Raw genomic sequence first — 15,819 nt, forward strand, 5'->3', positions numbered from 1 at the left:
AAAACTTTAGCTGGCGATATCTGCCAAAAACCAGCAACAAACCCAAACGGGCGGCCCCTCCTTTGCTTGAGAGGAAGACGGATCTGCTTCTGCTCCTTTCCAAAATGTTACATCAAAAGACATCCTTCAACTGGCATTCATTATTTAATCGCATAAAATCATCAGTGCATTCTTAAAATCATCCGAAAATAAAATAAAAAAAAAAAAGCCCACGTCCCCTGCAAAGTCACTTTCCGTAGCCGGCTTGATTGTCTGAAATTGTAAAAAATCACTTGCACGCTGGTATGAAAATAAGCCTTATCTGAGCCCCTCAATCACAAGTGAGTAAGTAAACACAAGCATGCAAATGCAATTAGCAAGACATATGTCTCAATAAGCTGACATATCAGAGTGAAGCCTTGTTGGTTACTAATAGGAAGCGAGCTCTCATCAAGTGTTGATTTAGCGCTGTAGGGATACAAGGAACAAGAGATAAGGAAAAAAAGATCTATGATGGAATGAAGTGACTTTTAATAAGATGTGCAGAAAGGATGAGACACCGCAAGCAACAATTTAAGGGGATATGTACATAATTTCTAATAAACAAATTCTGAAGGATATGGGCCAACGTGCAGCACGCACAGATACATTCCCCTCTGTATTTCTACTGCTGCATATGAGGGGGTTGCCCTATGGCTTTTGTCAGCACAGATAAGAATGGAAACTCTCCATATAGATAACAAAAGCAGCCCTTGGGATTACAAACATAAAGGGGAACAATGTAACTATATAGAACAGGAACCCACAGCAGACTTCCTACCCACATTTGTACCTTCCCCATTGGTGGTTCCTACCCACATTTGTACCACCCCCATTGGTGGTTCCTACCCACATTTGTACCACCCCCATTGGTGGTTCCTACCCACATTTGTACCACCCCCATTGGTTGTTGCCTATAATGAAGTATACATTTCCTTTAACCAAGGGAAGCAATATGGTAGCTCCTATCCAGCTTGTTTCCCTGAATGATGTCTGTGTTTGAATAGAGATGATAACTTAAGATAGAGGACAGACTCAAAATATATGGAAATTTTTAATAAGAAGCTGGAAAAAACTTGTATTTCTTTGTTACATGTTTATTAGATTTTTCATTTTACTTGCAGCTTACTTTCAGCTATTATCTGGTTGCTGGTCCCATTTAACCTAGCAACCAGGTAATGGTTTGAATAACAGACTTCAAAACGAATAGAAGATTCTGTTCTATTCTAATTAGCATGATAAGCACTAAAAAGCAATAACAACAATAAAATACCGTAGCCTCACAGGGTAACATTCTTTTTGTTGCTGGGGTCGGTGGCCCTTTTTTTTTTAATGAAGGTGGAAAGAGAAAAGAAAGAAACATTGTGTTGCACTGTGGTAAAAAAAATGGGAGTTTTATAGGGGTTTTTTTTCTAAATTTAGCAAACCTTTCTCTGTTTACACCTTTTATTACATTCCCTCACATTAGTATGTTATACATATAAATACCTAAATTGTCCTTAAGGGATCATAAAGGAAAGTGGCTACAGTTAGAAGTAACCAAAAATAATATGGTTATTCATAATATCTATTATGTTTTGTATACATAAATATATAGTAGAGTCATCCAGATATTACTGGGCTAGAATTGCAAGAGAATTATGGGGGTTGTAGTTCATTAGAAACATGAGATCTGTGCTGAGGAATTTGCATTGCCTGTGTCATTATTACATGTAGATTGGTGACTGACCCTTAGGTACATCTCTGTCTGTTTCGGCTGCAGGTAATGGTTATGGCAATCATCGTAACTCACCAGGTCTGCTGGTCTCACCTGGTAACTTGAACAAAAATATGCAAACAAAATCACCGCCGCCAATGAACCTGGGGATGAACAACCGCAAACCTGACCTCCGAGTTCTGATTCCACCTGGCAGCAAGAACACGATGCCCTCCGTGGTAATACACTGCTTTCTTTCTCTTTCTTTTCTGCAAATCTGCATTAATATGTACATGGAAATAAGTTTATTTCTTGACTTGGGAAAGCTAGCTTGAAAATAATCCTCAAATATTGATGCAACAGCTCCCCTAGTGGCCAGAAACAAATGCTGTTTTTATTTATCTTTTTCAAACGCACTTATTTATATATTTTTGAGCATGCAAAATACATTTTCTTGCTTTACATGTGAATTGTTGGCTGCAAGAGTAATAATAATACTGCAACTGAATATGCTAAGGTAAGGGGCATCCCACTGTAGGACTTAGCTTGCTAAGAAAGAAGCAATTATGAGATATCTTGGGAGTAATGTCTATATTTCATTGAGCTTTTTATATGTGATCATATGTAAAGCTGCCCCCTGTTTACTTAAATCTGCTGTACATTGTACAGCAGCCCTTTATGCCAACATAATCTCAAAAGCCAAAGCCAAAAGTTTTATACCCTTCAATTTGTCTTTTAAAATATTACTTATGCCCACAGTACTTGTAATTGTTTGCAATATTGTGTTTTGAGTTTACCTTGAATTCTCATGCACTTACTCTGTAGCCTGCTTGTTCAACAATTGGCTTAATACAATAACAGAGTGCTGTGTTTCAAGGAGATTTGCCCTTTATTAAAAATTTACTTTTACTAATTGTTAATTGATACTCCTTTCCCCCCTGCTCTCAGTCTGAGGATGTGGATCTGCTCTTGGTAAGTGCAAGCTGCTTCTCCTCTACAAACCCCATCCACAAATGTTAGATGCTGTTTCTCTTTTTCGTTCAGCAGGGAAAAATTGCCAAATGTACAGGGTTTTGTGTAAAATAGGCTTCATGAATATAATCTCTCTTTGGCTCTTATCTCTAAAACAATCACTATTATAGATAGATAGATAGATAGATAGATAGATAGATAGATAGATAGATAGAATTCTATATTGTAACTATAATTGCTAGTTGTAAAAATATGCATACACTTATGTTGTGTACTATTTTAGAATTATTTTGTAGGGGACAGAAAACAAAAAGGAACAAGAGCACCATCTGCTGGTAATTTGTTAAATTGCACACCCAAAATACTTAACATCGATTAGCAGAATAAACCCTGGGACCCAGGGGCTGGCAATTGAAGCGACATTTGCGCATTTGAATGATAAAGAAACAATGACAGTACAGTATGCATATTTCATCGGTTTTCCACATGGTCTGTTTTCAGCCCACAATAAAGCAATCTTTACTTGTGGCAAGTTCAATTGCCAAGGAGAAGCTGATGTAATGGGTTGCCATGGCAACACTTGGTCTCTTGAAAGATTGTAAATGATAGGGTTGCCAGAGTTCACCGGAGCCACATGCTAAATGATTAATTTGTATCATGTTGATGCTTTTTTTCCTTTATCAAGAGGGGAAAATGTAAATGAATGCATGGAATGCGGCTTTAAAAATGTGTAAATAATGTTGTCCTTTATTTTTTTCTTTTTGCCTTTTTTAGAATCAAAGGATAAATAACTCACAGTCGGCACAGTCACTGGCTACCCCAGTGGTTCCTGTAGCCACCCCTACCCTACCAGGGCAAGGCATGGGGGGATATCCAACTGCCATTTCAACGACCTATGGCACTGGTATGTATCGCCGAGTCTCTTCCTTAAATATTCTACTGTGATTGCAGGCATAGTGCCCCTGCAGGAAATCATGGGGTTTATCCAAAACCCATGATCATCACCATTATTCAGTTCTGGTATAAGTTCCTTTGCTTTTGTTTGGTAAAGTTTACACTTCACCCAGATTGTTGGCCCAAATCATTAATCCTGCACTTTAACTTGGGTACTGCCAACTGCCTGGGATATGCAGTATGCATTTGTGAGTAGAGTTTAACATCAGCCTCTTTAATACAGTTGTTCAGGCTGTTCATTTGAAGAACAATGAGGGGCGCACGTTGTTAGGCACCCCCCAGTGATTCTTATTGCTTACCTGCTACCTAGGCCTAGCACTCCTCTTAAATAAACACACCAGTCTGTGGTACAGTTTAAAGAACACGATCATGTTCCTATGTTCCAGGCATCAATTCAGAACCCTGGGCAAATTCATTCACACTACAGAACAACTTCTCCAACTTCCAATAAATGTAAATATAGGTAAATCACTTAGGAGGACTGAAACACATGAAATTGAACAGAGGTCCAGGATATAAATGTCTTCAAGGATTCTTGAACGTCATGGTCTGGTCATGGCCTGGGAATCTCTTTTTGTCCCTCTTTGCATTTTTCAGATGTTGGGAGATATGCCATTGAATCCTGGTCAGCAAACTGACAGAAGAGGTTTAATGTTATAAATACAATGTTGTAGGCAAAAATAAATTGAATGCTAATTATACACTAAATGGAATTGTATTAGGGGCCTCTTACGTTAAAAAGGCCTTTGGGCTTTTTTGGAATGTGCAATGCTAAGTAGTTTCAGTGAGTGTCTACTAAAGCAAGCACTCTCTTATATAAAAGGGGCTATTAAAGCATAAAAGCATTGCCTATTTATATATCCCTGGTACCTTGAATATGCAGTGCCATTCTGTGGCCCTTTATTTAGAAAGCTTATTAATGAGCTGGAAATAGTGCAGAGTTGTGCAGTTTAACTGGGGAAAGGAATGAAACAATGAAATAATTAGGAAAGACTATGAGAGTTTGGGTTGTTATTTTTGGAGAAGAGGTACTTGTGAGGGGACATGATTATTCATGACAAGTACATTAGATAAGACCATAGGTCACCCATTTAGCAAATAGTTGGGAGATGTTGGCAGTTTCCCTTTAGGGCTGTGACAGACGGGGAGATTAGTCATCGTGCCACAAATCTCCCTTGCCACGGGCGACTAATCTCCCCGAAATGCCATCCCATCGGCTAGAATGTAAATCGCAGGTGGGATGGCATACGCGGCGCCAAAATCGCGAAGTTTCCTCTCAAGGCAACTTCAGCGATTTCGGCAAATTGCGGCACCGCATATGCCATCCCACTGGCGATTTACATTCTAGCCGCTGGGATGGCATTTCGGGGATTAGTCGCCCGCGACAAGGGAGATTTGTAGCGCGGTGACTAATCTTCCTGTCTGTCACAGCCCTTATGACTATAAAAGAGCTTGGATATCTTCTTAAACAAGCAAATATCCAGAGCACAATTAGTGTGTGTATGTAAGTAAATGTTTATATATGTTTGTAAGTGTGAGCATATAGTTGGATAGTGTGTATATAGTTGTGTATGTCATTACAGAGAGATACAACATCTGCAAATGTTTCCTTCCATTTCTTATATAGGTCAGTGATGTCGGCATCACCAGGAAGGGTTGAACCTGATAGATAGTTGTACTTTTTTCTGGCCGAATTAACTACGTAAACAGTGTAGCTTTGTAAAACATAAAATAAATTTAGTGAATCTATCAACTTGAGAGAATGTGTGAATATTGTTTTCCGTAGATAAATGATGCATACGCTTACTAAATATTCCTGAAATATCTTTGCAACTTGTGATTAATACAACAGATGAGAGATGCCAAGATCTGCCTGGTGTAATTGTGACAGCCTCTCTCTATTTCTGATGGCTTTTGATGTATTTGTGAGTGCTGCTATGTCAGGCTGGATCAGCTGCTTCTCATTTCCATTCCCAAACTCCCACCTTCAACTGTGCTGAGAATAAATGTGGGTATGGAAACGAATGCACTCTGCTGCTCTCGCCCCTATAGGAGCAAAAGGGGCAATTATGGGGGGGTGAAGCAATCAGGCAACATCAGCTGTTATTCATGGGCTTGGGTTTTAAATGCTTATCCAGGTTCTGCTACACAGCACTGCTGTCAGTCTGATTTAGCCCATTCAGAGTTAGTCTGTGCAGAAAGTTCCAGGTATTCATCTGAGACAGATTGAGATTTAGCACTATTTACTGTTGGTCGAAATGGTGTGAAAATGTCAACAGCAGATTATTTCCCCTGACAAGATCATTTTTTTCATTTCTCCTATACATCGGAAACATTTGAGTTCAGGTTTTTTCTGCAATTTGAGAAAATTATGGGGAAAAAACAAATTTGTTTTTTTTTTTTATTCAGTTTTTGAGATTTATTCATCAGTCATTCAATGGGAGGTGTATTCCTAACTTTCAAAATACTTTATTTTTTCTACAAGCTCATTAAAAATAAACAGAACAATTCAATATTCATTGTGATCAAGTTTTTCTCTGCAACTTAACACAACAGAGCTTTTCCCTATTTGTGTTTGTAAATATGCTAGCGATCAAGAAAAACAAATGATATTGTGAAAAAAAGTTTAACCATGGGTTTTTTTTTTTTTTTTTTGCAATTGGGTTTCAAAGACCTCCAGAAAACTGATAAATCAGCCTTCCCATCATATATTTTCTCATTTGTGTCTATTCTACACAAATAAAATATGTTCTAATATTCTAGACCAAAATGTTATTTATCCAGTAGTTGCCTAATGGAGATGTAATTCTTCTTTTTAATCAGTTTGTCTCATAGTTTCCTATTTTTCACTTTTCTTATAACTTTATTTTCACATTTATTCAACTGGATTTATTAGGTTTTTTTTAGTAAATAGATGAACCTTATGGGGGTAATTAAATGAAACCAGTTGAAATCAAGCAAATTAGGCAGGAAGAATTTGAGTTTCATTAAACAGGCCCCCTGGTGTTTCTTTAAAATGTGAAAGCAGAACCAATTTTCTCTGTAATCAGCTTATCTGTATGTATAGCAAGAATAACAAGTAATAAGTAATAACAATAATAAAGCAGCTCCTAAATACACTGATACTCTATGGGTCTGTGCCAGAACACCACAAAGCATATTCCTAATGTACCAGTCACTGCTCAAAGTACCTGGTTGGCAAAACAATAAAGTCCATGCATCAAACTTGGGCTGGTATATTGTACCGAGTCACAACACGTGGGTTAGAATAAACTTTTTTTGTAGGCAGAATAAATATTTACTCAGTGACATACCATAAATTGTGTAGCAATTGTAATTTTAGCCAGAGCTTTAAAATAGAAATGGAATTACATTACATTACATTAACATTTATTTATAAAGCGCCAACATATTCCGCAGCGCTGTACAATATGTGGGTTACATACATTGGACATACAGAGTAACATATAAAGCAATCAGTAACCGATACAAGAGGTGAAGAGGGCCCTGCCCAAAAGAGCTTACAATCTATAAAGTTACTAACCATACACATTTATCCTTATCATAAGTATCATTCTGGAAATAACTTTGATAAACTGGTGGACTTTAGCCTCTTACTGTTGTTTTTTTTTTTTCTTACAGAATACTCTTTAAGCAGTGCGGACCTATCATCACTATCTGGGTTTAACACCAGTGCCCTCCATCTTGGCTCAGTTACTGGCTGGCAGCAACATCATCTGCACAATATGCCTCATTCAGCCCTCAGCCAGCTGGGGTAAGCTCTTATTGCCCCCTAAGTAATGAACCACATCCCTAAGGCATACCGTACTGCCAATGTGACCTTGTACTTTTTATTACTTTTCGATTTGTCTGTGTCTGGCTTAAATTGCATGTACTTAAACATAACACTCTTAGAGGTGAATTATAGTTTTCTAACTTACCCAGTCTGGTTATTAATATTATTTTGACTGCGGTGGTCCATTTACCCACATTAACATATCAGCAAAATACCTGCATGGGGCTTTCATCCCAGAATCTCTGTGACTAGCTTCTCTGTGGTCTTTTCTTGATGTATATGCCTCCCTAGTGTAGCATGGGTAGCAGGTTAGGCCACCTCACACATCCTGTGGAGACACATGGAGCTACTAGTAGCAGCTACAGAAATAGATAGTGCTGATCAATTACTGATAACTGTTTCTACGTGTTTTTACCAGAGCCAGTTCTCAGTATTGTCTATGTTTTCTGGGATTTAGTAGCTGTGACATGTAGCTCTGTTTGTCTTCACCCTTATGGATAGGGTCATACAGGATACATACAGAGGAGATACTTCCTTTTTGTGAATTTCCACCCAAAATGTTTCTTGCCAGACGACAATGTCATTCTGAGCAATTTTCCATTACATGTAAGCTTATTCAATTGGAATTATGTAAAAGAGGTGCACAATTTTACTACTTCTAAAAATTAATATACATTTAAATGCACAGTCCTCCATAAATCAACACATTGAAGGGAAAACATGATAGTCTGCATCTAAATTGTAGGAACCATTTTCCAGCCCTCTTGGGCTAACAGAGTCTTGCCTTCCTCACCTTGGTCCATTATGAAGTGATGACTTTTTCTGGAAGTTGAATTCCAGGTACACACCACCCACTATAGAAAGCAGAGGCACATTCATTCCTAGAATCCATTGATTCACAATGGAACAAGGCGAGGGAGAGGTTGCATGAATGTACATTTAATTCATATATATTGAAAATGTTTCCTTCATTATGCAAAGCTTTTTTTGGATGGGGAATGTGAAATAGATCCAAGGCTGCAGATTGGAAGGGCTTTGTATAACTCTGGCTAATTCAAGTCAAGGTACAAGTGGTGGCGCAAGATTAATTTATGTTTCATATGACTTTCTCTGATCTTTTCAGTGTTTACCCTGCACTGAATATTTGGCACTGGCTACAAATAGGGACATTGTTAGTATTTAACAAGAGAATAATTGTAAAATGACAACAAGCTCCAGGGAAAAAAATTACATAACATAGATAGAAGTTTGTTTAACAAAATGAAACCATTGTACATAAATATTATATATTTAGTACAGCACGGGTACAAGATGGTGGTGCTCTTTATTTCACTTCAGGCTTCTTTGCAAATGTTAGTCATAAATAGTCAAGCAGGGATAGTGTAACATTCTGTAACATGGCATGCTTCATCATGCTTCTTGGGTCATGCCATCATGAAACAGCTTTAGGGGATTCCATGGAAGTCTGTTGGTACTGCACAATAGCACGGCTGCTGTGTACGGTACATGTTCAGGGTCACTATGATTCTCAGGCACAGACCTATAGACCCAGGTTCTAGAATACTTTGTGTTTTACTTCCTTGGGCTGGTACAGGAGTCCAAAATGTAAAACATTTCTGTCCCACTTCTTTAGTTAAGCTTTATTCTCCTTAAGTCCTTCTTACCCTAACCTCTCTGGTTTTTCCAAAATTTCTCACCAAGCTCAGTTGCTTTAGGCTTACCACTTATGGAACAATGCTGCTAGGTGTTGATGGATCTTTTTTGTTTCTAGTCCCTCTCCCTGCCTTCTAGTCTGCCACTCAATCCTTACTTGCTGGGGTATGTGGGACCTGACAACCACATAACATTTTAAATTCCAAAAAAAAGTTAAGTGATTAAAAAAAAAACACAAAAAAATTAAAAAGTGTAAGTTGTCTTGAATACTGTTATCTACATCATACTAAAGGTGATCTGCTCCTTTAAAGATTTGGTGCTTTGCTGCTTTAAAGATTTGGTACAAACTTTGCTACTTTTATTATATTACCCCACTTGTGCATTGTGGCGCTTTACTTAGTAGCAACCAATCACTTCCAAAGAGACACAGGGTCTGTAATAGAGCTTTCTTGGCTAACACACTGTCCATTCATTGGAACAGGTACCCTTCTACTATAAATGTAGAAGCAAAAGGCAATCTACATATAGTGTGACCTAAAGTCAAGTGATTTTAGGGGTTTGGATTAGGTTTGGCTGAGCACTTGTTATCGGGGGAATCCTGCTGAAAAGGGCTTGAATTTGACTGAATCCTGAGCTGAATCTGGAATTAAGTGTACATATATATTATATATAAATATACAGGTAGGGGACCTGTTATCCCAAAGGCTTGGGACCTGGGTTTTTCCAGATAAGGGATCCTTTGGTAATTTGGCTTTCCATTCTCCATTCCATCCAGAGAAAAAGGAATTTTGGAATGATTTAATTAGAATGGAGTCAGTGGGAGATGGCCTTACATAACTGGATAACGGGTTTCTGGATATATATATATATATATATATATATATAGAACAAAGAGCACTCTTGGAACTTAAATTATGGGCCAAAATTTAATGGTTAGTCGACACCATATTTGCACATAATTTAAGTCCCATGAGTGCTCTGTACTGGCTTTTCTTGCCTTTTTTGGGTGAGTGTTGCTGCCTTTTAAATTATATATATATATGTATAAATTATATATATATATATGTGTTTAAAAATGTGTTTAAAAAACACATACACATTGGATAGTATATAACATTGAAAAAATATAATTTTCGGCCATTAAAATATACCAGTTCTGTCTACTCAATGCCAGCTTTATTAGTATCCAGATACCTGGGACCTGGTATCCAGAATATTGGGCACCTGGGCTTTTTTGAATAAGGGATCTTTCCATAATTTGGATCTCCATTCTCGATCTAGATAATTTATACATTAAACAAACCTAATAAGATTGTTTTGCCCCCAATAAGGATTCATTATACCTTAGTTGGGATCAAGTACAAGGTACTGTTTTATTAAAAATGAAATCATTTAAAAAAAAAAAAAAAAAAAATGACTGTAGTTATTTGATTAAAATGGAGTCTATGTGAGATGGCCTTTCTATAATTCTGAGATTTCTGAGTAACGGGTTTCCAGATAACAGATCCCATGGATTTCATATGTTAAACATGTGGTTATAAAGTCATATTAATTAGAGGCAATATGTGATACCAAAATAAGAAACCCAAAATGTATGTATGTAACTATTTATATAGTGCTGCTAGGATACACAGCGCTGTACCATTGTACAGTATTGAGGAGTACACACAGGGGGGACAAGCATAATAATAAATAATTAAGTATAAACATGTAGAGATTAAGTGCCATAGATAAATAGAGATTAAGTAGTAGGAGACAAAATAGGGAGGAGGTCCCTGCCCTGTGGGGCTCCCAGTCTAATTGCATTTGGTCTTTCTGAATACATTGTCACAACACAACACTTTTTTTCACTTACTCATAGGTATAATTTGTTAGAAAAAAAATTACCTTTCTACCAGCAGGTGGCACTTTTAGACAATGAATTTAAGCAGAATATTTCCTGTGAGCTTTATTATTTTCGTCTGTTAGCCAAATAATATACAGATATAGGTTACATTATCCAGAAACCCGTTATCCAGAAATCTTTGAATTAAGAGAGGAACATCACTCATAGGGGCTGATTTACTAACCCACGAACGGGTCGAAATGAGTCCGATTGCGTTTTTTTCGTAAAGATCGGTATTTTGCGATTTTTTTCGTATTTTTTGCGATTTTTTCGGCGTCTTTACGAATTTTTCGTTACCAATACGATTTTTGCGTAAAAACGCAAGTTTTTCGTAGCCATTACGAAAGTTGCGTAAAATCTTGCGAGTTTTCGTAGCGTTAAAACTTGCGCAAAAAGTTGCGCTTTTTTCGTAGCGTTAAAACTTACGCGAAACTTCGCACCTTTTAAGTTTTAACGCTAGGAAAAAGGCGCAACTTTTCGCGTAAGTTTTAACGCTACGGAAAAATCGCAAGATTTTACGCAACTTTCGTAAAGGCTACGAAAAACTCGCGTTTTTATGCAAAAATCGTATTGGTAACGAAAAATTCGTAAAGACGCCGAAAAAATCGCAAAACATACGAAAAAGTCGCAAAATGTTCGTTTTCAAGTCGGAACTTTTCCAATTCGGGTCGGATTCGTGGGTTAGTAAATCAGCCCCATAGAGTCCATTATAAGCAAATAATTTGAATTTTAAAATGGTTTTCTTCTTCTCTGTAATAATAAACCAGTACCTTGTACTTGATGGAAACTAAGCTGCATAAATTCATATTGGTGGCAAAACAATCTTATTGGGTTTATTTAATGTTTAAATGATTTTTAGCAGACTTAAGGTCTGGTGATCCAAATGACCCTAGGTCCCAAGTATTCTGGATAATAGATCCTACACCTGTAGTAGGGGTGTTTAATTGCAGAACATATTAACTTCATCCAGACAGTATACTATGTTCCTTAGGTATCAAGAGACATCAGACGATAAATAAGTTCCTGACTTACCCCCATATGTAATAAAAGGCACTAAGTTTGACCAGGAGCAGTAACCAATAGCAACCAGTATGATATTTGCTTTTAAATAAGGGACCAGTAAATGCTACCAGCTGATTGGTTGATATGGGTTGCTGCTCCTAGGCAAACTTTTTGTCTCTTATTACATAACCCAATATCTGAAAATCCATTTCAGTAGGTTTAGAACTCAGAGAACAAAAATAGAATTAAATTGAAAAGAAAATGTTTCATCGGTGTAACACATGAGCCTCAGTACCTGGGAAGGGCTCCCTCCTTTTTTTTATAGAACTTTTACCTGTTATGCTTCCCTTGACATACTGTATGTAGGTCTTCTGTCCCAAAATACTGTTGAGTTGAGCTCTCATTTAAACAGCAGGCCAGCCTTGCTTGTCTCTTTTAGACTACAGATTGACATGTCCAAAATGTGCCTGAAAGAACCAGAAGTGAGTGGTATTTTTTATGGACATTCCCAATCACTTTGTGTCTGAAGGTGGACAAGTAAAGAGGGCACTGCTGCTTAAATCTTTTCTTATGTGAGTGTTAGTGAGTTTAGAGGTGGTTTTATGCCTCCTCATTCTGTAACTGCGTTTCCTTTCCTCCTACAGAGCTTGCACTAGCACTCACTTATCTCAGAGTTCAAATCTCTCCCTGCCTTCTACTCAAAGCCTCCACATCAAGTCAGAACCTGTTTCTCCTCCTAGAGACCGTACCACCACACCTTCGGGATATCCACAGCACACGCGCCACGAGGCGGGGAGATCTCCTGTTGACAGCCTGAGCAGCTGCAGTAGTTCGTACGATGGAAGCGACCGGGAAGATCATCGGAACGACTTCCACTCCCCCATTGGACTCACCAGACCTTCGCCGGACGAAAGAGAAAGTCCCTCAGTCAAGCGCATGCGGCTCTCTGAAGGATGGGCAACATGATAGAATCATTATATATATTAGATTTTTTTTTTTTTTTTTTGCAGTGTGTGTGTGCTATACCTTAATGGGCAAGGGCGGGAAGGGCGGGTCGATATACATTATATGTGCCGTGTGTGCTGGGAAAAAAAAAAAGTCAGGTACTCCGTTTTGTAAAAGTACTTTTCAATTGCCTCAGTGATCCAGTGTAGGGTTAATGAGAAGCGCTGAGATAATACGCTTAGCACTTGAGCCGTACAACAGAGAACTTGTACAGAATAGATTTGGAAGCTCACTTCTTTTTTCACTGTTGTGCTCCCTTTGCAAAATGTATGTTACAATAGATAGTGTTATGTTGCAGGTTCAACGTTATTTACATGTAAATAGACAAAGGAAACTTTTTGCCCGAATGTGGCAGACCTTTACCGAGGAAGAAAGCAGCTGTTATGCAACATATGGACAAAAATGTACAGAAGTGTAGACAGACCCAGCGTTTGCTTGGTGGACAGTGAGACGTGAAATGACTGGGCCACCCTCTATATGTAATCCCCTCAAACGGACCAGCAGGCGAGGCATGGCGCTTGTTAAAAGGAAAAAATTTATAAATAAAGGCCATCCTTAATGCTGTGTTTGAGAGCTTACATATGTTATCCTTCAGTTCTGGGTATACATCACTTAATATATAGAAATATAAATTATGTACATTACATTTTGCTTATTTTCATATGAAAAAAAGGTAAAAAATGAAGTTTGCAAAGCATTTGTGGCTTTTTGTAGGTTAAGCCAAAATGTGGGTTTTTTTTCTTCCCTTGATCGCTTCGCAAATATTTTACAGTCCTAATGAGAAAAGACGAAAACAAAGGGGGTCTTTTTTTTTGTAAAAAAAAAATGTAAAAAAAAAAGAAAGACAAACGACCGCCTGAAAACCATGAAGAACTCCATGCTTTTGCTAAAAAAAAAGTAACTGTTCTCTCTTTGTAGAAGTTTTGTTTTTGAAATGTGTATTTCTAATTATATAAAATAATATTAAGAATCTTTTAAACAAATCTGTGAAATTAACATGCTTGTGTATAGCATTCTAATATATAATAAACATGGAACTAGCATTTTTTTTGTTATCTTAATGACGGGGAGGGAAATGTTCTGATGGTGCCGTTGCACTACTTAGTAGCCGTTTTCATGACTCTGCATTGATGTTGCAGGTCCAGATTCAATTTGGAAGATTTGGAGTCACCTTATGTTTGCACCCCCAGCTCCATTGTACATACCAGTTACAGTTGCTCTCATGTATTTTTTAGATAAACATCTGTCAGAATGTATCATGCTTAAATAAAGGAGTTCTGTTTCCCAACCAACCTCCGCAATATAGCAAGCAACCTCTAGTCATTCGCTAGTCAACTGAGTCAATCTACTCATGTGTCCAAATATGCAGCTACATCCAAGCAACTTTAGGACTATGGCTAGTGGTTATGATGGGTTTTTTTTGTAGGGGACAGCTTAAAAATAGCCATACTTCAAGTTTACCTAGCAACATGTTTCAGTAACACACACTATAGTAAAGCAAGTTGTCATGTTTATGACCTAAGTAAGTTGAATAACCGGCAGAAACTAGATGGTAAGTGCAATTTTAGCAAGGCCTAGGGTAGTGAAGAGTGTTGGAAGAGAATGGGATAGAGGTAGGTGGAGTGGCAGTCTCAGGTTCTACTACTGAGTTCAATAAAATGCTGTAAAGAGATAAACGATACACTTGTAATTTGATTTCATAGATAAAAAAAGCACAACTTTGTGATGGGTCACTTTCTGTAAAGTAGAACTTTTTACCTTTCTGACATGTACCTTGCCAATTGTTTTGGCAATGCTAGTTTTGGCTTTTATGGCAATTCCTTTGTATTTAAGGATTTGGGGCAGAGCCCTAGAGGGGTCTTAACATATAACATAAACTTGTCCTATATAAAAAAAGGAAAAAAAACAGGCAGCATAAGTTGTTGGCAAGATGGAGGACTATAGTGGCTTTTTCCCCCCTTTGTTTTTAACAACAAACCCACAACACAAATACAGAATCCTATTGTCTGCATTTCCACTTTTAACTTTAGCGTTAATTTATTTCATTTTTTTAAGGAAATCCTGCAAAGTATATTGATTTACATGAAATGTGCCGTTTCATTGTGATAACAAATAGAATAACTGTAATTTGCTTATCACTTTTCCCGTAAGCTGCAATAATAAAAAACCCATAATCTCTCTTTAAAAATATGGCAGTCCTAATAACTGTATGTGTTTGTGTCTTATCTTGCATTTTATTCCCCTTTTCTAACTTACATATAACAATACTGATGTATTTTATTCTCAACATTGTGTTTCTTTCAGGAACTTAAATTATATGTATTTTTTTTTCTTAACAAGCCACTTGAAACTGAATAAAGGCTGTTGCCTAAACACAGAGTACTTCATTTGTTTTTTGTTGGTACCATCTGCTGTAAAAATCTTTCCCTCCACGACTTACTTATACTACTGTAGGTTTCATAAAGAATTAATAGAATATTTGTGCCTGTTCCATTGTTTCACTCAAGCAATGAACTGAAAGGAAAATGAATACTAAAATAAATCATAAAAAACCTCATCCAGCTGTTGTAGCTGTATATGTGGATGTATCCATCCCTTCATAGATGTTGTACCTGCAAGCGAGGCATTGCAAGATCATGGTTGGGATTCACAGACAAGGTTTATATTTTCATCTACAGTATTCTCCTGGAGCAATTTATCTGTCCTTAGACCAATGGTGAATTGCTGGTTTTACAGCTGAGGGCAAGTAAATATAACATATATTATATATTATATAACAGTAAATAAAACATCTTGGGATCTATGGAGCAATGCCATTAGGAGCTTAGCACAAAGGCA

At 37.4% G+C, this 15,819-nt stretch overlaps 1 protein-coding gene across 18 annotated transcripts in view; it reads left to right on the top strand.

The window, feature by feature from the left end:
- mef2c (MADS box transcription enhancer factor 2, polypeptide C (myocyte enhancer factor 2C)) overlaps positions 1 to 15,363 on the top strand; it is a 167,552-nt gene extending 152,189 nt beyond the window's left edge. For 9 of the 18 annotated variants that reach the window (XM_031903947.1, XM_012968569.3, XM_012968523.3 and 6 more), the window contains 5 exons: positions 1,781 to 1,953; positions 2,663 to 2,686; positions 3,461 to 3,590; positions 7,283 to 7,415; positions 12,621 to 15,363. In XM_031903947.1, coding sequence (XP_031759807.1) covers positions 1,781 to 1,953; positions 2,663 to 2,686; positions 3,461 to 3,590; positions 7,283 to 7,415; positions 12,621 to 12,942 — 782 coding nt within the window. In that variant the 3' untranslated portion in view covers positions 12,943 to 15,363. 18 annotated transcript variants of the gene reach the window in all.
- Positions 15,364 to 15,819: the final 456 nt, after the last annotated feature.

This window comes from Xenopus tropicalis, chromosome 1 (assembly GCF_000004195.4).
Source record: "Xenopus tropicalis strain Nigerian chromosome 1, UCB_Xtro_10.0, whole genome shotgun sequence".
In the NCBI taxonomy this organism is placed as follows: domain Eukaryota; kingdom Metazoa; phylum Chordata; class Amphibia; order Anura; family Pipidae; genus Xenopus; species Xenopus tropicalis.